Source organism: Geotrypetes seraphini, chromosome 3 (assembly GCF_902459505.1).
Source record: "Geotrypetes seraphini chromosome 3, aGeoSer1.1, whole genome shotgun sequence".
NCBI classification, from domain to species: Eukaryota; Metazoa; Chordata; class Amphibia; order Gymnophiona; family Dermophiidae; genus Geotrypetes; species Geotrypetes seraphini.
Window position 1 is genome coordinate 325,731,711 of NC_047086.1, and position 25,984 is coordinate 325,757,694.

Genomic DNA, 25,984 nt, shown 5'->3' on the forward strand with positions numbered 1-25,984 from the left:
ATCAGCCAGTTCCGAAGGGACAGAACCCCCGGACTCCATTAAATTATCGGTCATCCCTTGTGACCACTGCAAACATGCCCTCGCCGCATACGAGCTGCAAATAGCGGCCTGTAAGGTAACCGCAGCTACTTCAAAGGACATTTTTAGTGAAGATTCAATCTTCCTATCCTGCGCATCCTTTAGTGTCACCCCCCCTTCCACCGGCAAGGTAGTCTTTTTCGTTACCGCTGCCACCAAAGCGTCCACCCTAGGTAACCGAAACTTTTCAAGTTCGGTCGGGTCAACCGGATACAGGAGCCGCATGGCCTTTGCCACTCGTAAACTGGCCTCCGGCGTATCCCATTGCGCCGAGATCAGCTCCTGCATGGCTTCATGCACCGGAAAGGACCTAGGTGGCTTACGCGTACCTGCCATCAGGGGGTTACTCGACACCTTAGCATCCTCCTGAGAGATATTTAAACCCTGCAAAGCCTTGGAAATCAAGGACGCCAGCTCCTCTCTATGAAACAGCCGGAGCGCGGAAGGATCATCAACTTCCCTGCCCGGGGGATCCTCTGCCTCCCAATCTAAGACCTCCCCTTCCTCTAATGATTCAGGAAGGGAGAAAGGTGATAAGGGAAGATTACCCTCCGCGTCCACGGTCGCGAGTCTGCGTTTCTTCGCCCCCTGCGACCGCCCAGGCGACAGCACAGGCCCCGTAGTCGGGCCGGCATTCGCACCGGATAAGCCCGTGGAGGTAGAAGGCCCAGGGAGGGACGGCCAGGTCGCCGGTACCGACTGGGCCGGCTGCGAGCCCTGTAGCAGAAAAGCTCGGTGCAATAGCATAATAAACTCCGGGGAGAAGGAACTCACCCCCATTAAAGAAGAACCGGCCTGATCAATGCTAGGGCGTGCAGCCGCGCCGTCCCCTAGCGACCCTGGCTCCCCGACCGCCGCTGACCTCCCCTCAGCCGCGGCATAGCCTTGCAGTCCCCCCGAGTCGCCCTCGAGGCCCGGGGAAGTAGACCATGCCCCGCTGACACGGGAGATGTCTAACTCACCCGCTTGCAGGAAGGCATCTTCTGCCGGTGTATCCCCACACCCTGCAGAGCAGAAGCCCGACAGTGCTCGGCGCTTCCCACAGCGCGAGCACCGCTGAGTAGCCTCTGCTGCCATCGCTAAAAACGGCGATACAAAAAACTTTTTTTTTTTTTTTTTCACAAACGCGGTAACACGCCGCCGCGCCGACTCCGCCCACCCCCCGCTACCGCCGGAACGACCCGAACGACCAACGAACGCAAGAGGAGGCAGACAGCAAACCAAGTTACTCACCAACCGGTCCCCCGCTCTAACTGCAGTCGGGTAACAGCTGGTAATCGCACTGAAAGCCACACGAACACAGCACGGCTCAGCACAAGCAGGAAGTCGTTGGTTTTTATTTTATTTTTTTTTTTTTTACTGGAATGAAGAAACCTAAGCACAAACCTCCTGCAGTGGCCCAAGAACCCGCTCAAACAAACGGAGGGGAGGGTGGAGAAGGGACCTGGGAGGGCCCAGGTGTAGCTCCCAAAGCCGGCACCGATCAGCCAGGCACCCCTGTCCTACTGAAGAGACAGAGTCTCAACAGAGGAAGCCACAGGAACACCACCTAAACCGGCCCCAGCCAGAATCCAGGAGCTAGTAGAGTAAGCTCCATTCCTGCTGGGAGATAGAGCAAAACTGAAGTAACAAGAGGAACACCAGGCTTTAAGGCCAACTGTTAATCAGTTCTCTATCTCCACCTGCTGGTCGATGTGAGCTATACCCACTAGTCTGGATTCATCTGCTGCTTTGCTATGGAAAAGTAAATCACCCAACTACAAAACACTATGGAGGACAGCAATAAACAAATACAAATTCAACATCGTAGAGGCTGAGAAATATTACTGTGCTAAAGAAATAAAAACCATAGCTTAACAGCACTCCCCAAACAGGGCACCTCAAATCCCCACACCCAACCAGTGGCCCAGGACCTCACCGACCTCTACCTCAACAAGAACTGTCCAAACAGAAGTATAAAAAAAATGACCCTCACTCTGAGACCAACACACTTCATACATGAAAACATTACATTAGGGATTTCTATTCCGCCATTACCTTGTAGTTCAAGGCGGATTACAAAAGAATTATCCAAGATGTATTACAACAAGAACTTACAAAAAAAAAATTGGTCATTTTCAAAAAGAGTGAGAAATGGGTAAGGTTATTTGTTTGGGGTAGTTGGCTTTAGTGAGAGGTGGAGTTTGAGACTTGTGGTATTATTTCTTTTTTCAGAGTTTTCTTGAAGAGTATGGTCTTTATTTCTTTTCTAAAAGTCTTGTAGTCGAGGGATGCCGTCAGTAGATTGGCGATTTGGTTGTCTAGTTTGGCTGCTTGAGTGGCCAGGAGGCCATCATATAGTTTTTTCCATTTAACCTCCTTAATTGGGGGGTATGAGAATGGGGTGTGAGTTTTCCTATGTCTGGTTGCGGTGTTGTGGATGAGGCGGTTATTCAGGTAGTTTGGACTGTCTACGTATAAAGTCTTAAATAGTAGGCAGTAGAATTTAAATTGTATTCTTGCTGGGATCGGAAGCCAGTGCGATTGGAGATATGCTTCTGTAATGTGATCATGTTTCTTTAATGAGTAGATGAGTCTTAGTGCTGTGTTTTGTTATGGTTGTAGGACATGGGAGGTAGAGGATATTACAGTAGTCAAGCAGGCCTAGTATTAAGGACTGAACTATGAGCTGGAATTGAGCTGGAAAACCTAGAGGTACCCTGCAATGTTGACCAAATATGGAACTCCTTCACACCTTTATCGACTTCCAAGACAACAAAACTGCTAAAAAAGCTATCAGCCCATAGCAGCTCCCTAGACAACTGTCCCTCTTACCTTCTCACTACTGCATCAGAAGCAATCACCAGAAGGATCACCAAATTCCTAAATATCATACTAGATCAGCATCAACTTCCAGCAGAAATGGGAAAAATAACAGTAGCTCATACCAAAATCACAGAATGTCAATCTCTTCACCTCCTCAAATTACAGACCACTACCAGCATTCCCATATCCACCAAGCTCCTGGGTAACTACTCTGTGTCCACAGGGTTAGACTAGTTCACAGTAATACCCCCTTTGTGGGGGTGGGATGAGAGTAGACCTATTTGTTTTACTGTATGTGGAGAGATAGGGTAGATTTTGGGTAGTTACCTCCTGGGTAGTTAGTCATCAAGCAAACAACTCGCAACCTATATTGAACAACACTCCAGTCTATACCCCTCTCAGTTTGGTTTCTGACTGCAACACAGCACTGAACTCCTCCTCCTAACTCTGACCACAAAAATCAAACAGATACTATGCACAGGCCAGCAAGCAGCTCTTTTCCAATTCGACATCTCCACAGCCTTCGATTCAGTAAATCACCATTCTTCTCCTAATGAAATTCACAGAAATAGGAATCACAGGTAGTACACTAAATTGGTTCAGAGAATTTTTTTGGAAAGAGAAAATATCTCATCAAGAAAGATGAAGTCTTCTCCAACAGCTGGAAGGCTTTCTGAGGAGTACCCCAGGCTCTCCCCTCTCCCTGATTTTATTCAATCTATTCATAAGTTCTCTCGGCAACATTAAATTCAACAACAACAAATATTTATCATATGCAGATGATGGTCTCCTCCTCATCCCAATAACAACCAACCAACCTGATACAACTCAAAAAATCTCTGACAGCATTGGCAAGATACAAACAAGGGCCATAATCTCAAATTAAATGTGTCAAAACCCCAAATTCTCTGGTTTCACACTCCACTACAAACAGCTCTGACAAGCATCATCCTTCTATCAGGAACCACCATAGTGAAGGAAAAATCCTCCAAAGTACTTATTTATTTATTTGTTCATTTTTATAGCCCGTCCTCCCCAGAAGCTCAGAATGGGTTACAGTAAAATAAAATACTGGGTATCATACTGGATTCCACGTTATCCCTTGAACCACAAGTCTTTAACCTGTGGAAGAAAACCTTCTTCACTATGAGACAACTGAGACTTATCAGACCATACTTCCATCAACGACACTACGCACTACATGTGCAGATGCTAATCTTATTATAACTGGGCTACTGGAACTCCATCTATGCTGGTATCACCACTACCCTAGCCCACAAACTGCAGCCATAAAAACACAGCAATAAGACTCATATTCAAGCTGAAAAATATGATTCAATCTTTATTTGCCGCAAACAACTACACTGGCTATCCATTTCACCCCAAATAATTTTCAAAAATTCTTGCATAATGTTCCACATACTTTATGGAAGTTCCACCACACCGCTTTTTCACATAGAGCAGGGGTGTCAAAGTCCCTCTTTGAGGGCCACAATCCAGTCAGGTTTTCAGGATTTCCCCAATGAATATGCATGAGATCTATTAGCATACAATGAAAGCAGTGCATGCAAATAGATCTCATGCATATTCGTTGTGGAAATCCTGAAAACCCGACTGGATTGCGGTCCTCGAGGAGGGACTTTGACATGCACTCTTACATGCACTGTATACTTATGGACGATTTGTATCCTGCTCTGTGTGTATTTGCAAAAGAAAGAGTAAAAAAAATACAATTAAAATACAGTACAAAAATAGGTGCAACTTGATCATTTGTGCTAAATATGGATTCATGGTGTAGATAATTAAACCTCTGCAATGGGGGACATCACTACCAAAGAAAAATAGAAAGAAATAGAAAAAAAAGTTGGAAACTCATAAGGCAATACCTGGCAAAGAGAAAAAAAAAGCTTAGCTAAAATAATTACTACAAAAAGCAAAACATTTTGAAAATAACCTGTAAGGCAAAACTGATTTCACATGGGGTAATGTCTTCAAAAAGTATTGAACTGGTTGCAGTAAGAGTTTGATAAACATCCTTTTCCAAAGACATAACAAAACTGAGTAGTTGAAGGTCTAGTGGTGCATGGGAAACTACCATATACCTGTGAAGCTCCTAAGAAAATTCTAGAACATGGTTTCTCATCTCAGTCCTCCGGGAACCCCAAGCTAGTATGGTTTTCAAGACATGACATGACATAACATAAAACTTTATTTATGAATTGTAGATACCATGTGGTCCTATGCGATTTACTAAAGATAAAACCAGCACATTAACTGTTGAATTTACAATCAATTAAAACCATACAATAATCATTTTCCTAATTTACTAAACAAATAAGTTTTCATTAATCTACTAAAATGCATGTAAGAGAATAATAGTGAAATTAACGGTCAAATTATAGACTCCCATTTGGCCATTTGGTAGGAAAGTAAATTGGTTACATATTTATTTATTTATTTTATTTAAAAAAATTTTTACTTGCTACATCTACAATTCTGAAGAAGTTATAAGTAAACACTCATAATTTAAATAAACAAACACTAGACAAAAGACATCATAAAACAAAAAATCACATACATTAAGCTATCAAAAAAAGCTAAAAACAGTCTCAATACAAGCCTAGTAGCTGATAGCCATATAATGACTTCCTCTCAACCATCTCACTTACATATCTTTTATATTTAAATTCCTTTATTGAAAATTTATTTAAATTCCTTTATGGAAAAGTGAAATAAGTAATATTTTGCAAAGATAAGTTTGGTAAAGGGAATGAAAGATAAGCATGTAAGTAAGAAGGAACTAAACCAAATATGATCGTATAACAAACACAACCTAATTTGAATAATATCCTGGCCTATATTGGGAGCCAATGTAATTTCTGGTATAAAAAAAAAAAATAAAAATTGGAAAGATGATCAAATTTCTTCAGATTAAATATCAGTCACAATGTGGAATTTTTTTATAGGAACCCACTAGTAACATAGTAAATGACGGCAGATAAAGACCCAAGTGGTCCATCCGGTCTGCCCAACCATACATGCTCCATAAATTAATTTAGTTTAAATAGTCCTTTTTCTTAGATATTTCTGGGCCAGAAACCCAGAGTCCTAGTAGTGTGCTTAGGTTCCATCTACTGGAGCCTCCATCAAAGCTCACTCCAGCCCATCTTAACCATCGAAACCCTCCCCAGCCCGTCTTCAACTGAATGACTATATATGGGACACAGGCCATGCAAGCCTGCCTTAGTTCCTTCAATATATACCCATTATTTTCTGATTAGAGATCCTCTGTGTTTATCCCACGCTTCTTTGAACTCTGTCACCATTTTCTTCTCCACCACCTCCCTTGGGAGCGCATTCCACGCATCACCACCCTCTCCATAAAGAAGAATTTCCTAACATTACTCTTGAATCTACCACCCCTCAACCTCAAATTATGCCCTCTGGTTTTACCATTTTCCTTTTTCTGGAATAGATTTTGTTCTATGTTAATAATTTTGAAGTATTTGAATGTCTGAATCATATCTCCCCTTTCCCTTCTTTCCTCTAGGGCAGGGGTGCCCACACTTTTTGGGCTTACGAGCTACTTTTAAAATGACCAAGTCAAAATGATCTACCAACAATAACATTTTTAAAAAAACCCACAAAGCACACTGTATGCTGAGAAAATGTTAATTATCATTCCTATTTCGGTTTTTTTTTCAAAGAGGTCAAGACAGATGACTCTACTCACTGTCACCTCAGTAACAACCATACAAAAATAGACCAATATACCTCCCTCCCTTTTTACTAAACCACAATAGCAGTTTTTAGCGCAGGGAGCTGCGCTGAATGCCCAGCGCTGCTCTCGACGTTCATAGGCTCCCTGCGCTGAAAACCGCTATTGTGGTTTAGTAAAAGGGGGGCCATAGTGCAAAATATAGACAGCAGATATAAATTCAGACACATTTTGGTCACTAAATTGAAAATAAAATCATTTTTTCTACCTTTGTTGTCTGGTGATTTCATGAGTCTCTAGTTGCACTTTCTTCTTCTGACTGTGCATCCAATCTTTCTTCCCTTCTTTCAGCCTGTATGCTTCCTCTCCTCCAGACCTCATTCCCTCCCCCAACTTTTTCTTCCTCTCTCCCTGCCCTTTATTTCTCCCTGCCTCCCTTTCTTTTTTTTTCTCTTCATGCCCCCTTTCTTTTTTTCTGTTTTCCTTCTTTCCTTCTGTCTCCCTGCCTGCCCCCTTTCTTTCTTTCTCCCTGCCCTCCACCAAGCCATTGCTGCAACCATCGGGGAACAGGCCCCAAAGCCGCCGCTGCTCCAAGCTCTCCCTGCTTCCCTGTGTCGGGCCGACCAGCATTCCTCTCCCCAACTCAATTCTGCCGTCAGAGAGGAAGCTCTGGCCCAGCCAGGCAGCGATTGGCTGGCCCCAACTTCCTCTCCGACGGCAGAATTGACGTCGGGGAGAGGAAGGCTGATCGGCTCGGTAGATTGCCAAGGCAAAGTGAGTCTATCACGGAGCCCGGGATGGGCTCCGCGATCGACTCACTTTGCCTTGGTGATCTACCAGTCGATCGCGATCAACTTATTGGGCACCCCTGCTCCAGGGTATATATATTCAGGGCTTCCAGTCTCTCCTCATATGTCTTCTGGCACAAACCTCCTACCATTTTCATTGCCATCCTCTGGATCGCTTCAAGTCTTTTTATGTCCTTCGCCAGATACGGTCTCCAAAATTGAACACAATACTCCAAGTGGGGCCTCACCATCGACCTGTACAGGGGAATCAACACCTTCTTTCTTCTACTGGTCACGCCTCTTTCTATACAGACTAGCATTAGCCACCACCTTGCCACACTGTTTCTTTACCTTTAGATCTTCAGACACTTTCACCCCAAGGTCCCTCTTCCCATCCATGCATATCAACCTCTCACCTCCCAGCACATATGGCTTCTTCCAATTTCTAATCCCCAAATGCATTACTCTGCACTTCTTTGCACTGAATTTTAGTTGCCAGATATTAGACCATTCTTCTAACTTTTGCAGATCCTTTTTCATGTTTTCCACTCCCTCCTCGGTGTCTACTCTGTTACAAATCTTGGTATCATCTGCAAAAAGGCAAGCTTTTCCTTCTAACCCTTCGGCAATGCCACTCACAAACATTTTGAACAAAATCAGCCCCAGCACTGATCCCTGAGGGAATCCACTACTCACCTTTCCCTCCTCTGAGTGAATTCCATTAACCACCATCCTCTGGCATCTCTCCATCAAACAATTTCTAATCCAGTTCACCACTTTGGGTCCTAACTTAAGTCCGTCAAGTTTGTTCAAGAGCCTTCTATGAGGAACCATGTCAAAGGCTTTGCTGAAATCTAAGTAAATTATGTTTAGCATATGCCCTTAATCCAATTCTCCAGTCACCCAATCAAAAAATTCAATCAGATTCGTCTGGCCCAATTTACCTTTTGTAAAACCATGTTGCCTTGGATCCTGTAACCCATTTGATTCTAGGAATTTCACTATCTCTTCTTTCAGCAACGCTTCCATTATTTTTCCAATAACCGAAGTGAGGCTTACTGGCCTGTAGTTTTCCACTTCATCTCTGTGACTTTTGTGAATGGGGACCACATCCACTCTTCTCCAATCCCCAGAAACCACTCCCATCTTCAAACATTTGTTGAACAAATCTTTAATAGGACCTGCCAGAACATCTCTGAGTTCCCTCAATATCCTGAAATGGATCCCGCCTGGTCCCATGGATAAACACTTTCTTCTGTGAATGGTATCTACTGTATTTTCACGCATATAACGCGCGCGTTATACATGTTTTTACAAACCGTGCATAACCTTGCGCGGTATACGCGTGAGCGCGCTATATAAAATTTTTTTACATAGTTCCCCCCCCCCGACGTCCGATTCACCCCCCCTCCGCAGGACCGCTCGCACCCCCACCCCAAAGGACCACTCGCACGCATCCCCACCCCGAAGGACTGCTTGCTCGCACTCCCACCCTGAAGGACCGCTCACACCCCCACAGCCTCCCGACCCCCCCCATCATGTAGAAGCTCCTACCGGTGTCCTGCTGCTTCCTCTTGGCGGTCCCGGCCCTTCTGTGAGCCCTGCGCCTGCTGCTTCCTCTTCCGGCGGTTCGCCCTTTCTCTAACGTCAAGCCCTCTTGCCCCGCCGACTCCCCGACACGATCGGGGCAAGAGGGAGCTCAAGCTCTCTTGCCCCAGCCAACCGCGGCACCCCCGACACGATCGGGGCAAGAGGGAGCTCAAGCCCTCTTGCCCCAGCCAACGGCGGCACCCCCGACACGAACGGGGCAAGAGGGAGCTCAAGCCCTCTTGCCCTGCCGACTCCCCAACTCCCCGACAATATCGGGCCAGGAGGGAGCCCAAACCCTCCTGGCCACGGCAACCCCCTTCCCCCACTACATTACGGCAGGAGGGATCCCAGGCCCTCCTGCCCTCGACGCAAACCCCCCTTCCCCCAACGACCGCCCCCCCAAGAACCTCCGACCGCCCCCCCAGCCGACCCGCGACCCCCCTGGCCGAACCCCCCAACACCCCCACCCCCCTTCCCCGTATCTTTGTGTAGTTGGCCGGACAGACGGGAGCCAAACCCGCCTGTCCGGCAGGCAGCCAACGACGGAATGAGGCCGGATTGGCCCATCCGTCCCAAAGCTCCGCCTACTGGTGGGGCCTAAGGTGCCTGGGCCAATCAGAATAGGCCCGGGAGCCTTAGGTCCCTCCTGGGGGCGGGGCCTTGGGCACATGGTCGGGTTGGGCCCATGTGCCTCAGGCCCCGCCCCCAGGAGGGACCTAAGGCTCCCGGGCCTATTCTGATTGGCCCAGGTGCCTTAGGCCCCCACCAGTAGGCGGAGCTTTGGGACGGATGGGCCAATCCGGCCTCATTCCGTCGTTGGCTGCCTGCCGGACAGGCGGGTTTGGCTCCCGTCTGTCCGGCCAACTACACAAAGGTACGGGGAAGGGGGTGGGGGTGTCGTGGGGGTCGGCCAGGGGGGTCGCGGGTCGGCTGGGGGTGCGGTCGGAGGTTCTTGGGGGGGCGGTCGTTGGGGGAGGGGGTTTGCGTCGAGGGCAGGAGGGCCTGGGATCCCTCCTGCTGTAATGTAGTGCGGGGTGGGGGTAGGGGGTCGCCGTGGCCAGGAGGGTTTGGGCTCCCTTCTGACCCGATATTGTCGGGGAGTTGGGGAGTCGGCGGGGCAAGAGGGCTTGGGCTCCCTTTTGCCCCGATCGTGTCAGGGGGGGGGCAAGAGGGCTTGAACTCCCTCTTGCCCCGATCGTATCGGGGGTGCCGCGGTTGGCTGGGGCAAGAGGGTTTGAACTCCCTCTTGCCCCGATCGTGTCGGGGAGTCAGGGAGTCGGCGGGGCAAGAGGGATTGACGTTAGAGAAAGGGCGAACTGCTGGAAGAGGAAGCAGCACAGGCGCAGGGCTCACGGAAGGGCCGGGACCGCCAAGAGAAAGCAGCAGGACACCGGTAGGAGCTTCTACATGATGGGGGGGGGGGGCGGGAGGCTGTGGGGGAGCGAGCGGTCCTTCAGGGTGGGGGTGCGGGTGGGAGTGCGTGCGAGCAGTCCTTCGGGGTGGGGGTGCGAGCGATCCTGCAGGGGGGTGAATCAGACGTCGGGGGGGGGCATCAGGCTTTCAGGGTGGGGACAGGACTTCAAGGGGGAGAGGAGAGTCAGGGCGGGCGAAAGGAGAGTCGGGGTGGCCAGAGGAGAGTCGGGGCGGGTGAAAGGAGAGTCGGGCGGCGACGGGAGAGTCGGGCAGCATGCGCGGTATACGGGTGTGTGCGGTATATAAAAATGTCTGTACATAAATTTGTGTTTTCCGCGCGCTATACCCGTGTGCGCGTTTTACACGGGTGCACGTTATCTACGTGAAAATACGATACTCCATTCTCGTGTGTAACTTTGCCAATCTTGGTCCTTCTCCAGGATCTTCTTCCATGAACACAGAACAGAAGTATTTGTTTAACATGTTTGAGTTTTTCTCATCACTCCCCATATATCGATATATAGCATCTTTTAGTTTCGCAATTCCATTTTTCTTCTTCCTCCTTTCACTAATATATCTGAAAAAATGTTTGTCTCCCATTTTTACATTCCTAGCCATTTGCTCTTCCGCTTTCACCAGACGTATCTCTCTCTTGGCTTCTTTCAGTTTCGCTCGGTAGTACTTTCTGTATTCCTCTTCTTGGGTATTTTTATATTTCATGAACGCCAGCTCTTTTGCCTTTATTTTCTCCGCAACAAGTATAGAGAACCATTTCAGTTTCCTTTTTCTCTTGTTTTTATTTATTTTCCTCACATAAAGGTCAGTAGCCATTTTTATTGTTCCTTTCACCTTAGACCACTGTTTTTACACTTCCCTTGTGTCATCCCATCCTAACAGCTCTTTCTTCAGGTACACTCCCATTTTACTAGGACTTTGAGTTTTGTGGTGCCGCCCTCCACTTTAGCTGTTATATCAAACCAAACCATTTGATGATCGCTATTTCCTAGGTGGGCACCCACTGGAACATTAGTGATACTCTCCCCATTTGTGAGGACCAGACCTAACATCGCTTTTTCCCTCATGGGTTCTGACACCATTTGTCTGAGCAGAGCCTCTTGAAAGGCATCCACAATCTTCCTAATTCTTTCTGATTTTGCAGATGGAACATTCCAGTCCGCATCCAGCAGACTGAAGTCACCCAACAGCAGCACCTCCTGTTTCTTTCCAAACTTTTGGATATCTGCAACCAGATCTTTATCAATTTGCTGCAATTGAGTCGATGGTCTGTAGACTACACCCACATAAACAGAAGTTTCATCTTGTCTTTTTAAAGCGACCCATATCGCTTCTTCCTCTCCCCAGGTCCCCTGCATTTCAGTCGCTTAGATATCTATCTTTATATAGAGAGCTATTCCTCCACCTCTTTGACCATCTCTGTCCTTCCAAAAAAGATTATATCCCAGTATATTTGCATCCCATCCATGGGAGTCACTGAACCATGTCTCTGTGATAGCAACAATATCCTGTCTCTAAAATCAGGGCTTGCAGATGATGAACTTTGTTGCTTAGACTGTGGGCATTTGTGGTCATTGCTTTCCAGCTACTATTCCTCAACAATCTCATTTTTTGTATAGTTTTTAATTTCAGCTCATTTCCTGTTGCATCGATAGGAAGTGAATTACTAATATTGTTGTTTTCATTGCTTTCTTTTTTTTTTTATTATTTATTTATAATTTTCACAAATTGTTTAACAACAATCTAAAGAAATTAACAATTGAAAAAAGAAAATAATTATATTATATTAAATCATGTATAATAATTCCACATATATGACCAATCAGAGTCCACATAATAAAGAGAGAGAATCCATCACTTCCAAGGGAAGTTGGGTCTAAAAGAAAAAAGAAAAAAAAAACTCATACGAGTTACAGATTACAGAGTACGGTTGGATTAACCATCTGCCTGGATAGAGGACTATGTTGAAGAATCTGGAGCTCTAAATTCCGTCTTACCCTCTAAAAAGAAATTTAACTGATCCGGATCATAAAATATGTATCTAACATTCTGATAGGTAAGACAGCATTTACAGGGAAAACGTAACTGAAAGGTTGCTCCCATATTCAAAGTTAACTGTCGGTATGCCAGGAATTTCTTCCGTCTGGCTTGCGTCAATTTAGATACATCAGGAAATATTGAAACTTTGGAACCGTGAAATTCCGCATTCTCAGTCCTATAGAATAAACGGAGAACTGCCTCTTTATCTTGGAGAAAAACAAAGGTTACCAGTAAAGTTGCTCTAACAGTTATTTCTTCTTGAATTGATGTTTCCAGCATACCAGTGAGATCCAAGTCTCCTGATACAATCCCTTTGTCTTTATTATTTGCTTTCTTTATTATCATCAAATCTTGTTTTTTGCTGGGGATAGCCACCCGAAGTAACCTCCATACATACGCCACCCCCATCTTCTAGTTTAAATGCCTAGAAACATATTGCCTGAATTTCTCAACCAGGATTCTTTTTCCTGCCATGGTAAGGTGCAGCCCATCATTACAATATAGTCTCTTGTTTTTCTATGTATTGCCCCATCCTCCTATGTACCTAAAGTCTTCTTGATGACACCAGGCTTTGAGCCACCTATTGAAGTTCTCAGTATTTTAAACTCTTTCCTCTCCCTTTCCATAAGTAGGCAGTACTTCTGAAAAAGCTACAGTCTTTACAAAAGGTTTTATCCATTCCCCAAGCTCTCGAAAAGCTTTCTGTGCTGCAAGTCAGTTATTGTTGGCCAGGTCATTTGTTCCGCGGTGGATAATAATATCAGGGTTCAAATTTTTTTGCTTCTTCCCTAATTACATTCAGTATTTGTCTGGCATTCCTGGTGGCTGAGGATCCCGGAAGGCATTTCACTATTTAGAGTTCCTTGACTTGTGTTCCAAGGTTAATCCCTCTGATGATGGAATCCCCTAGCAGCAATACTTTCCCGGTTTGAGCAGTTCTTGTTTTTTCTCAGTTCTTTTATCTTCAGCTTTTTTATATGTGCTTTGGGGGGTGTTTAACTTCACACGTTATCTTCACTGGTTCTGGTTCCTTCTCAGTTCTTTTATCTTGAGCATCACAATGTGACCCATTTATTCCTGGGTTGTTTTATTCTTTGGGGCAGTTGTGGTAAATTGGTATATTTGTGTAGGTGGATTGTAGCTGCTTTAATAGCCTCTAATTCCTGCTTAAGTTTGCAGAGCTCCTCTTTGATACTAGCAAGATGAAGACAGATGGGGCAAGCCTTGAGCCTCCAGGTGGTTTGCCTAGGAACTAAAGCACCACAATGATTGCACTGAATGAAATTTATCTTGCAATAATCTAGGATACTTAATAAAAGAGATTGCACCAATAGTTGAAATGGATAAGGTTCAAAATAAGAACGAATGAACCTTAACTTCCACAGCGTTATAAATCATTTTTGAACTACCAAATCTACAATCAATAGGTACTTAGTATATTTGCATACAATGGAGGCAGTGCATTCAAATATATGTCATGCATATTCATTGTGGAGGTTCTGAAAACCAGACTAGCTTGGGGTTCTCCGAGGAATGGAATGAGAAACCTTGCTCTAGACCAGGGGTAGGCAATTCCGTGCTCAAGAACCACAAGCAAGCCATTTTCAGGATATCCACAATGGATATAGGAGATGGATTTGCATGCACTGCCTCCTTGAGATGCAAATCTATCTCATGCATATTTATTGTGATATCCTGAAAACCTGACCAGCCTGAGGCTCTCGAGGACCGGATTGCCTACCTCTGCTCTAGACTGATCCTCCTTGTTGAAAAAAGAAAGTGACATGACCCATGGGAGAGACTCCACTGTGCTTCTTCGACAAACTGACATATATTATGTTTAAAGAACAAATTTCAAAACACAGTGATGGTATTTTCCTTACTTACCTCCCAACCTAATCCAGCAACAAAATCCTCATAGGCTTGACTTCCTCCACTATTAGAGAGAATTGAGCATTTGTCTTCTTGTCCTTCAGCAATATAGAACACGGCAATCTTGTGAGTTTCACGGCTGTAGTTAGTAGGAATGAAATGAGAAAAGTTGTCTTTCATGTGAAAATCATGCATAGAGAAGATAATCTTATAAGGAGTCATACAGTTTTAGATGCTAAGAATGCATGTAAATGGCATTTTATTAGTTATTTATTTATTAAAATTATTAATTTACATACTACCTATCAAGGTTATCTAAGTGGTTTACAATCAGGTACTCAAGCATTTTCCAATGTCCATTAATTCCCTATGGATGCCAGAACAATTACCATAGCAACAGCCGCTAGCACGGCTTTATAAAAGGGAAGGGGTGGGTACTTTTTCCATAAAGTTGGTTCCAGTTTCATTTTAATTTATTTACATGAGCATGGCCTCTTTCCTCAGGCATGATGTTATGGTTATGTATGTAGAATTGATGGCTTATAATTTGCCAGTGCATACTCATCATGGGCGAAGTTTGGGCAGAGCATTGAAGAACACATTAATAGTCAAAGCGATTTAAGTAGCAGGAAAGGCTTCTGACCACTTACTGTATATACCTGAATATAAGCCGATCCAAATATAAGTCGAGATCCTCTTTCCCCCCAAAAGGAGGAAAAATGGTTGACTCAAATATAAGTCGGGTGGCTTAATATTCAAATGTCCTGCCCTGTCAGGCTCTGTACCCAGAACCTCCCTGCCAAGCTCTGCACCCAGCCCCCTACCCTCCATCCCTCCCCTGTCAGGCACTGCACCTAGCACCCTTCCTTCCTCCCCTGTCAGGCTCTGCACCCAGCACCCTTCCTTCCTTTCCCTGTCAGGCTCTGCACCGAACACCCTTCCTTCCTTCCCCTGTCAGACTCTGCATTATCCCTCCCAGGCTCTGCCCTCTGTCCCCCCCCCCTCCCTGCCCTATCTTCATACCTCTGCCGATCTCTGGTGGAGGTGCAGCGGGCAGGAGCAAGCTTTCTGAACTCCTGCCCCACTGCTAACCGGCTGCGTGGATCCACTTTGTTCATCTCAGCGGCATGAGTAGCAGCACGATTTGGCACTGCTGCTCGTGCCACTGAGATGAACAAAGTGGATCCGCGCAGTCGGTTAGCAGTGGGGCAAGAGTTCAGAAAGCTTGCTCTTGCCCGTTGCATCTCCACAAGAGATCAGCAGAAGACCTGCTGCACTTCCACCAGGGATCGGCAGAGGTATGATAGGGCAGGGAGGAGGAATGGGTGCAGCCTTGCTGCAGCGGCCTAAAAAAAATCTGGGAGGGGGCATTGACCCGAATATAAACCAGGACCCCCATTTTTGGGCCAATTTTTTGGCCCAAAAATCCCAGTTTATATTCGATTATATACGTTAAATTGCCTGAGGATGCCTATCTACCAATATTCAGCAGTACCTAACTGGGAATTGCAGCTGAATATTGTATCTGGCTAGCCCTCACAAAAAGTAAGCAGTTCAAGGGTGCTATTGGGGACAGAGTTAGGGAGGAGCTAGTAGGCATATGTCGGCACCCACATTTAGGACAATTCACCTGTTTAGCTATGCGGGTACCAGCGCTGAATATCGGGCCAGCAACAGCATAACTTAAAAATCTCCCTTAGGTCCCCTGATTCCCTCCATGAATAAGCAGGCCTCTTCTGATCTTCCTCCCCATCATGAAGCAATCCCACCTCTCACCTGTCATCAGAACAGACCCTCCTGGTAGTCAAGTGAGGGCATAAATTATGACATTTACTGCTTGTATGCCTCCTTATTGTATGTTTGTTTTGCCACACCATTGCAGTTTTTGTCTTAATGGTGGTTTGTAACTTATGCACACCTTCATATATAATCCACTGAAGTCCTATAACTAGTTTTATCAACTCTTTTGGTTCTGCGATCAATTTGTACTTCATTTGTAGTAAGTGGAGAAATTCAGATCTCAATTTCCACCTGGTTGATGCAGATTTTTCACTAGTGGATTTGTTTTGTGGTAATTGAGACTTCTTTTATAGTATTCATTTTCACAGCATCTTACAATTTTCACAAACTACCATGTTAGCACTGTGTAATCCTTTTTTAGAATAGTGTTTATTCAGCCCTATCTCACTCCTGGGATTTATAAAAATATTTTAGACAAAGTTTTCCATTTGTGATTATATAACCTATACTTTTATGTACTTTTGTTTCACTAAATTGTTTTAATTAATCATTTATGAAAAGGACTTTTATGTGTTTTCAATTGCATACATCTATATTGTTAATTGATCACATTAGTAATCCTGAAGATTTATATTTGCGGCATTAATTTCTACAATTCTCTACACAAGTCACCAAGGGAAGATTAGGTTCTTACCTTAATCTTCTTTCTAATAGAAAGGCAAATGATTCTTGAACCAGCAGGTTATTCACCTTTAATCCTCAGTTCGTACCAAAGCAGCTGACAACTACTATAAGAGAAATAACCAGGAGGAGTATGGGTACCTCCCTGAGAAAGCCAATTCTGCTCTGCAATGATTACAATTAAATCAATGTCAATAGGAACATAATCTAAAACAAGATGGAATGAACAAGCCACCCACCTGAGTACAACCAGCATTAACAATTACTACTACAATTATTTCTATAGCGCTTAAAGACATACGCAGTGCTGTACATTTAACAAGCAATAGAAAATCAAACATCTGATAATACATGATTGTCAGAGACACTTATGCAGTTCTTGCAGTTTCTTTCTTGCTGCTTTGCAACACAAAATTAAGTCATCACTCTTTGGACATGCCTGACAGTAGAAAACCAAACATCTGTTTAATACATGCATGTCTGAAACAGTAAGTATGCTAAATAAAATCTGACAGGGCAGGCCTTCAAGACTCATATATCTTTCTACTAGAAAAAAGATTATTGAGGTAAGAATCTAATCTTCTAGTGCAAAAGGCATATCAGTCTTGAACCAGTGGGACATACCAAAGTAGTCCCTTGAGTCTAGAGTGGGGCAGATGAGTCTGCTGTGAGCACCAAAGATCCAAAAGTGGCATCCAGCTGTGCTGTCAAATCCACCCTATAAAATTTTGTTAAAGTATGGAGGGTGGACCACGTAGCCATCCTCCAAATCTCCTCAGATGCAACTGCTCAGTACTGTGCCCATGAAGAAGTCATACTCCTCGTATAGTCTGCTCTCAAAGAAACTGGTACTTGCTTACCACATCCGAAATATGCTGAAGAAATAGCCATGCAATTGGAAGCTTTAGAAGCTGGCTTCCCCAAGCAGCTAGGACTCGTTAGAACAAAAAGATATGAGAGATGAAAATCATTCATCATCTCAAGGTAACAGAGAAGAACACTCCCAACATCCAGCATCACCAAAATTTTTTTCTTTTTCTTCAAACCTGTGGAATGGATCGCAGGCAGTTGGACTTCCTGATTTACATGGAAGTTCCAAAACCATCTTTGGCAGAAAAGTACTGTGCTCAGTGAGACACCATTCTCCATAAATTTGAGGAAAGGCTCTCTGTATGACAGAGCCTGGAGCTCCGAGACATCGCTGAGACAATAGCTACCAGAAAAAAAATTGTTAATGGTAAGATCCATAAACGCCTTTTGTAAGGGCCTCTTGTAGAGAGCCTTACTGAGGGTCTGCAAAACAATGTTAAGATTCCACATCGGGAACAAATGTTTCACAGGAGGATGCAGCCGCAACGCTCCCTTCAAAAATCTGGCTATATCAGGATGGGATGACAAAGAAAACTTCTCTACTTGAGCCCTAAAGAATGAGAGACCTGCTACCTGTACTTTGAGGGACTCAAACACCAGGCCCTTATTGAGCCCATCCTGAAGAAACACTAGAACCACAGGCATCGGAGCCTTAAAAAGCTCCACATTCTGCTTAGCACACCATTGCTGAAACTTTCCAAAGCCTTAGCAAAGGCTGTGAAAGTCACCTTTTTAAAAAAAAAAATAATCTGAGGAGGGAAGATATGACCAGTTCCGAGTAGCCCTTCTGCATTAAGGTCAAATGCTCAAGAGCCATGCTGTAAGCCCAAAGCATTCCAGATTCTCCAGAGCAATTGCACCCTGTGAAATCAGAGTTGGATGAAATTGCAGTTTGAGAGACTGATCTTTCTGTAGCTGAACCAGATTCACGTACCACAACTGACGCGGCCAATCTGGAGCAACCAGGATTACAAACTCAAAGCTGAAGGGGAGAAATATGTAGAAGCTGATAAAGAAAAGGCTGAATTGCTTAACAAATATTTCTGTTCTGCGTTCACAGCTGAAGCGCCATAAGAGGGACCACAGAAGACAAACGCAAATAGGGATGGAGGAGTGATAGACCTGGATCAATTTTAGAAGGTTGGGTTTGTGAGGAACTAGAAAAATTAAAGGTAGGCAAAGCAGCTTATAAACTGAGATGCAGAGATGGAGCAGATGGTTTGGTATGAGGTATCCTTTAAGGATACTATTAAAACAGGATATATAGGGAGTCCCAGTAGAGAGGTTTTAATAATGGTGAAAGAAATCCATGAGTGTTTAAGAGGAAGGCAGAGTAAAAGACTCAAATATTCTCTATCTTCTCAGCTGCCTGTAGTTAAAAGGAAAAAAACACAATTTGAAGTGTCTGTATAAAAATACTAGAAGCCTAAAAAAATAAAATAGGAGAGTTAGAGTATATAGCACTGAATGATTAGGTAGATATAATAGGCATCTCAGAGACCTGGTGAAAGGAGGACAATCATTAGGACACTATTACCTGGGTACAAATTATATCGCAAGGCTAGAGTAGGGTTGCACTAAACGTTAAAGAGGGAATTGAATAAAACAAAATAAACATTCTGTATAACAGATAGTGGTGTGGAATCCATATGAATAGAAATTCCATGGGTGAAAGGAAAGAACATAAAGGTAGGGTTATACTACTGTCCCCCAGGACAAAATGAGCAGACAGATAAAGAAATGTTTTCAGAGATTAGGAAAGCTGGCGAATTGGGCAACAGTATAATAATAGGTGATTTCTTTTTATATATATATATATCTTTATTAGATTTTCAAACTACAATTGTGCAACAAGTAATTCAATACAAAAAATATCACAAGACAAGCACAATAAACTTTTAGACATTAATATACAATGGGTGATTTCAATTACCACTAACACACTACTATCCAATCACAACAGAACACACTACTTGTTAATGCATTCAAACAAAACATGGAGAAAAAGCCTCAGGTCAAAAGAGCCAAGTCTTGTTGAACCCCTTAGGGAACGTAAAACAGGCAAGCTAACCTTCAATTATAAAAAAGTCACTGCATGAGAAATGTACATAAATAATATTTTCAAAAATGATTCCACAAGTGTTAAGTCTTAACTAGTTGAACTCTGCTCAGAGACATGAAGGCAATGTGTTCCGCCTCACCAACCAATCATTGCAGTGTTCATTTTTTCTCTCCAGTAAAGATATTCTCATTAACTGTTGTATGCTAGCTACAATAGCTATGCTCAGCTGCTTATGCAAGTATATAATTGAAAGGTGAATTATTCAAACTTAGCTTTAAAGCAATAGCAGGTTCCGACGTGCCACGTTTCGGTCCTTCGTCAGGGAACCGACAAACAATAACAGTTAAACTGGAGGTGAAAGCTCATGTAAAGTACAGTTTGCTAGTATCATCTCAGCGTGGTTTTCCACGCTGAAAACCACGCTGAGATGATACTAGCAAACTGTACTTTACATGAGCTTTCACCTCCGCTCTCCCCATAGTCTGGCATCTCTGTCTTCTTCCCTGCCAGCGTCTTCTCCCCACTCACAGCTGCTGTAAGAAGGTAATTTAGATTCGCGGTTAAGGGCAGGGAGGTTTGTCGGACCAGGGCTGTTGTCGGTCGGGGAAGTGCCACAAAAGTAAGGGGACCTGGCCGGCTGTGCTGCACCCGGGGCAGGGCGGACCGCCCCCTCCCTTGGTAGCCACTCGAGCCGCGAGGCTACTCCTCCTTACCTACCCTGCCTGCAGCACAGAGCCGAACGGAAGTCTTCCCGACGTCAGCGCTGACGTTGGAGGGAGGGAGGGCTTTGTTTAAGCCCTCCCTCCCCTCCGACGTCAGCGCTGATGTCGGGAAGTCTTCCGTTCGGCTCTGTGCTGCAAGCAGAGCAGGTAAGGAGAAAAGCCGCGCGACTTAGTACATCCAGCCCCACAGGAACCCCGCTACCCTCGGAGGCATCCCCACGGGATCCCCGCGACCCTAGGGGGCGTCCCCATGGGATTCCCGCAACCCTAGGGGGCGTCCCCACGGGATCCCCGCGGGATTCCCGTCGTCCCCGTTCCCGTGCAGCTCTCTAGTGGTGTGTTCTGTTGTGATTGGATAGTGGTGTGCTAGTGTGAATTTTGGATCCAATCTCCTCTATATATAAAGGGTGATTTCAATTCTCCCAACATTGATTGGTTAAATGTTACATCAGGGAGTGCTAGGGAGGCAAAATTCCTATATGTCATAAATGACTGCTTCTTGGAGCAACTGGTTCAGGAACCGGCAAGAGGGGGAGCTATTTTAGATTTGGTCCTTCGTGGAATCCAAGGCATAGTACAGGATTTAACTGTGTTGGGTCTGCTGGGAAAGTATGATCTTAATGTGATCAAATTTGAGCTGATTGGAGTGGCATCACAAAAAAAAAATCTAGTATTGAGGCAAGGAGGCTGAAAAAAAAATGCAGTTAAAGTGTAAAAGGAAGCAGGATAGCCCCAGAACAAGCAAGAGTCCATCCTCACTTGCTCATCGCGTCATGTGATCCCCCTGGGGTACATTATTTTAAAATAAGAATACATCTCAAATCATACAAGGACCAACATGATACAACAGGAAAAGGGGTTGAACTACAATAGTTATAGTAAAGAAAGCACATAAAAGGTTGACAGGGGGAATCTCTGATGTCTCCTGAGTTGTATACTTCTTTAAAAAGAAGTATTATACATTTGATACTTAAGTGTGAATAGCATCTTTAAATAAAAAAGGCTTTAAGCTACTTTTAAAGTGATCAAACTTTTGTTCTTCTCTAAGATAAGAGGGTAAAGTATTCCATAGCTGCGGAGCATAAATTGTGAATTTTTGTTTCTTCGAGTATTAATAACTTTTAGGGAGGGAATTACAAGTAAATTGTGATCTGCAGATCGTAAAGTTCTCAATGGTATATATGGTATTAAGAGTTTATCTAGGAATGCTGATAAGTTTGATTGTCGTATTTTAAAACAAAGCAAGATTATTTTTATAAGTAATCCGATGAAATATTGGCAACCAGTGGGCATTTTGTAGAAGGGGCGTCACATGATCAAATTTTTTGGAATTAGTGATGAGTTTTATAGATGCGTTCTGGATTAACTGCAAGCGTCTTAGTTGGATCTGGACGACGTTTTTATATTCAAATATATTTTATTGAGCTAAGCTGAAGCACCAAATAGAAGAACAAAACAAAGTGCAGACAGGCTCAACATTTTCAAAATTACATACCCCAGACCCCACAGATCATGCCCCCCGAATAACCCCCGGAGAACTTTAATTGCAGATTCTAATTCAGCCGTACGAAATGGGTTGTTGAGGGAGGACAGTACATCCTCCGACAGGCGAGGAATACCCGAGGACTGAAGATAAACTGTCAGTAAGTCCGGAGAGACATCATCGGGAGCAGCATAGAGTTGGCTAATAAAGTCAAAGAGAACTGCGGAGATATCAGCCGTATTAGTCACCACACCCCCACCCAGAGTCCAAATCGGTTTCCTACTAGTCTCAGCCCTCACCAAACGTGCTATAAGGCGCCCAGGCCTGTTACCAAAACGTTGAAAGCGATGTTTGTGGAAAGCCACCCATTTTTGAGAACGGGAATGAAGTAGCAAATTTAAAGGCTCCTGTATAGACAAATATCGTTCTCGAGTCTCCCTCGAGGGAGTCGAATGAAACGCCCGCTTAGCGATTCGCAAGGCCCGTTCTAAGTTAATGATGCCTCTGTGGATACATTTGTTACGAGCACTCAGAAAAGAAATGATGTGTCCCCGAATCACCGTCTTAGCAGCCTCCCAAACAAAATAGGATCATCCATATGGGGAGCATTGTTAGTAGAGTAATCCTCCCATTGGGCCTGCAAAAAGGTTTGAAATTCCTGGTCTTGAGCCAGATAGAACGGAAACCGCCAGGAGGATGTCCGAAGATAAGTGACGTCCAGATGAATATCAACTCAAATCGGGGTATGATCAGAAATATTCAGGGGACCAATCTCGGCCGACACGACTGAGGAGAATAAAGTCGAAGACAAAAAAATATGGTCTATCCGAGACCAGGTACCATGTGCTCGAGAAAAATGAGTATAGTCACGAAGTCGCCAAGGGTCTACCACAGAAAGAGTATCACAAAAGTCAACAAGGAGACGACCCTTAGCTCCCAAAGAAGCAATAGAGGTTCCGGACTTATCCAAGTCAGGGTTCAGCACCAAATTAAAGTCCCCCAAGATAAGAAGAGGATCCCCAGAAAAACGAGAGCAGAGGTGAAGCAACCGTTGCATAAAGACCAATTCCCCCGAGTTAGGGCCATAGACCACAAGAGATAAGAGCGAGCACCCAAGGTCAGGCGCAAAAGCACATGTCGACCATCAATAGCTTTATCAAGAACCTGCATCCAAGAGGCGAAGACTTGCGGACCAACACAGCTATGCCCCCATGACAGCCCTGAGAGGAAGCAAAATATACCTCCCCTACCCAGGAACGTCTCAATTTAAGATGTTCAGCGTCAGTCAGACGAGTTTCCTGCAAGCAAGCAATATCCGAGTGATAACGCTGCAAAGCAGCTAGTATTTTGGACTGCTTAATCGGGGACGAAATGCCCCCGACATTCCAAGAGGTAAGCCTAAAGGGGGTACTCAGGTTGGAAAATCAGGATAGGAACAGAATAGAAAAGAAAGAAAAAAAAGGTGAAGACTACCCCAGGAGCCCAGCCACCCCCCCCCCCCCCCAGAGCAGTAGTGCCAAACAGGTGGCAGTGCTTGAAATACTAAACAAGAGTAATACAAGTGCTGAAAAATCTGAACATTCATTCTGGAGGACCCCCACCTCCACAAACCCAACCCACTCCAACCCAACCACTAACCCCACCCGCCAAATCAATCTCCCCATAAGCCCAACCACTATCTCACACCCCGTCCCACAAACGTGGAGCGGAGAGGGAGTCACACTATGATGTAAACAGGGCCCCCAGCCCCCCCCACCCCACCCACTCCAGACAGCCCCCACCAGGAGCCCACCCAAAACAAAAACCCACATCTGCACCCACACCAAACCAACCATTCCCACTCTCTCACCCATCCAAACACTCAAGAAAGAGCTCCAGTCCGCAAAAAGCCAAAGTGACAATGGAACTGAGACGCATCAGCGTTAAGTGGCCCCCGAGAATACCAGAGCCCTCCAGAAATCCCAGCTTGAAATTATCTCCAAGGCTCACGTTCGGCCATCCCTCAAATCCACACACACACAGGAGCCACTCATACAGTCACCACACCATAGAAGAAAATCCAACCCTGAGTCCGGAATAGGGCTCCAATCAAACAAATAGACATTCGCCCCCTCTCCCCCATAAAACCAATCCCTACCTAGCATATCCAAACAATCAACCCACAGACAGAATCAAAAACCCCATGAACATACCGCAAGCATTCAGAAAACAACAATCACCCAAACAAAGCAGTCAGTGAGGGCACCAAGAGTCCAAGGATGCCCCACTCCATCAAATGGCCAGGAACCCAAAAGGTAGCAGCAAGAAGGGCCACAGCCAAGGGATCGTGCCGAAACCCCTGGGTCCCAGCCAGGCACAGAAGAGAAGGGAACAAGTCCTGCAAGGGAGCTGATGCAGACTCCCCCAAAAAGGGCCAGGCAGCAAACATGCGAAAACAACAGCAACAAGGCCCGGAACAGCACAGGAGGGTGCATCGGCCAGCCCATCAGGCACGCTGGAGAAATAGGTAGCCTCTACGCAGGATCCAAAGGCCAAAACATGTGCGATGTCAAGAAGAGCACCAGCAGAAAGGCACGAACAGCCACCACAGGCCTGGAAACATCAGGGGGCCGAGGAAGGTCCAGACTCCCCAGGCAGAGCATCCAAATAGGCCTGTGCCTCTTCAACCGATGCATAGCTCTTCCATCCAGCTGTCGTCCAAATCCGTAGCAACGCTGGGTAAAGCAGCTGGAATCGCTGTTTGCGTTCAAAGAGCCCCGAGCACACCCTTGAAAAGCGGCGCCGGCGCTCTTGGAGCGCAGGGGAGTAGTCCTGGAATAGACAGACCGGGGCTCCCTCATAGGCGAGGGTGTTGCGCTTTTGACGATAAGTCCGCATGAGTTCCACCTTGTGGGCTGAATTGTGCACTTTAAAGATGGTGACTCGGGCGCGGATATGGTCGTCAGCACGCCGTCCGAGACGATGGGCCTGGTCCAGCTGCAGCGGCCCCATGCCAGCAGGGAGAGGCAATTCAGCCCTGAGCCAGGTCTCCAGCGTGGTAAGCAGGCGGGAATCTGGGACCGTCTCCGGCAACCAATCAGGCGCAAGTTGTCACGTCTCGAACGATTCTCAAGATCTTCGATTTTGTCCGCATGCCGCTGAAGTTGCGCTCTTAGGGACACCAAATCCGCCGCGGAGCCAGAACTGGCATCCTCCATGTGCACCACTCTAGTCTCTAGTTCGCCAGTTCGCCGAGTCGTATCCGAAAGCAGGGACTTAAGTGAGGCTAGCTGGCCCGATAGTTGGTCGAAGCGGGCATCTAAAGCCCTTACTACTGACGCCGAGAGGGCCGCAATATGAGCCTCCGACAAAGGGAGTTCGGAACCCGAACTCGTCGCCACCGCCATCTTGGGGTCGGGCCGTAATGCTCTCACCTCCTGTTCTTTATTGCTGCGAGTCGCCTTGCCGCTCATAACTGGGCTGCCTGGCTGGAGAAACCGATCCATGTTCCAGGGAAACTGCGGGAGCAGATGCAAAGGCAATTAAACAGGGTAGGCAAGGTGCGGAGGGCCCCAGGGCCCCGGAGCTCGAGCAAGGCATGTCCTGCTTGGCTTAGCACATCACGTGACTCCCTGGATGATGTTTTTATATAGTGAGTTACAGTAGTCCAGTTTAGAGATGACGAGGGAGTGGACTAGGGTGTTTAATGCGGCTGGTTCTAGAACTTTTGTGATTGATCTTATTATTTGGAGCTTATAAAAGCAGTTTCTTACTACCGAACTTATTTGAATCTAGTATGATACCGAGAATTTTGATGTTATGCACCATTTCTAGGGGTATATTATTAATTTGAACTTGTGCCAAGTAAATAACATAGTTTTGGATTTTGCAATGTTTAGTGCCAGCATATTTTCCCTTATCCATAGGTTGATTTTTTCCATTTTCTCATTTATTTCTTGAATTTGGTTAGATTTCCTGAATCTATTTGATGTAAGAGTTGGATATCATCTACATATTCATATGGAGTAAAGCCTATGTGATTCATAATCAAAAATAAAAACGTCTAAAAAGTGTCCTAAATGGCTACTTGGACGATCGTCCAAGTACCCATAACCAAAGCTGGTTTTT

The 25,984-nt window shown here is 45.2% G+C and overlaps 1 protein-coding gene across 8 annotated transcripts in view; it reads right to left on the reverse strand.

Annotated features, from left to right (window-relative positions):
• Nucleotides 1-25,984, reverse strand: part of RALGAPA2 (Ral GTPase activating protein catalytic subunit alpha 2) — a 1,036,168-nt gene that overhangs the window by 326,714 nt on the left and 683,470 nt on the right. For all 8 annotated transcript variants that reach the window (XR_004538694.1, XR_004538695.1, XM_033936259.1 and 5 more), the window contains one exon: nucleotides 14,335-14,458. Coding sequence is in view for 6 of the 8 variants with exons in the window: in XM_033936259.1 (XP_033792150.1) it covers nucleotides 14,335-14,458 (124 nt within the window). In the remaining 2 variants the exon portion in view is untranslated. The remainder of the gene's footprint in view (nucleotides 1-14,334; nucleotides 14,459-25,984) is intronic.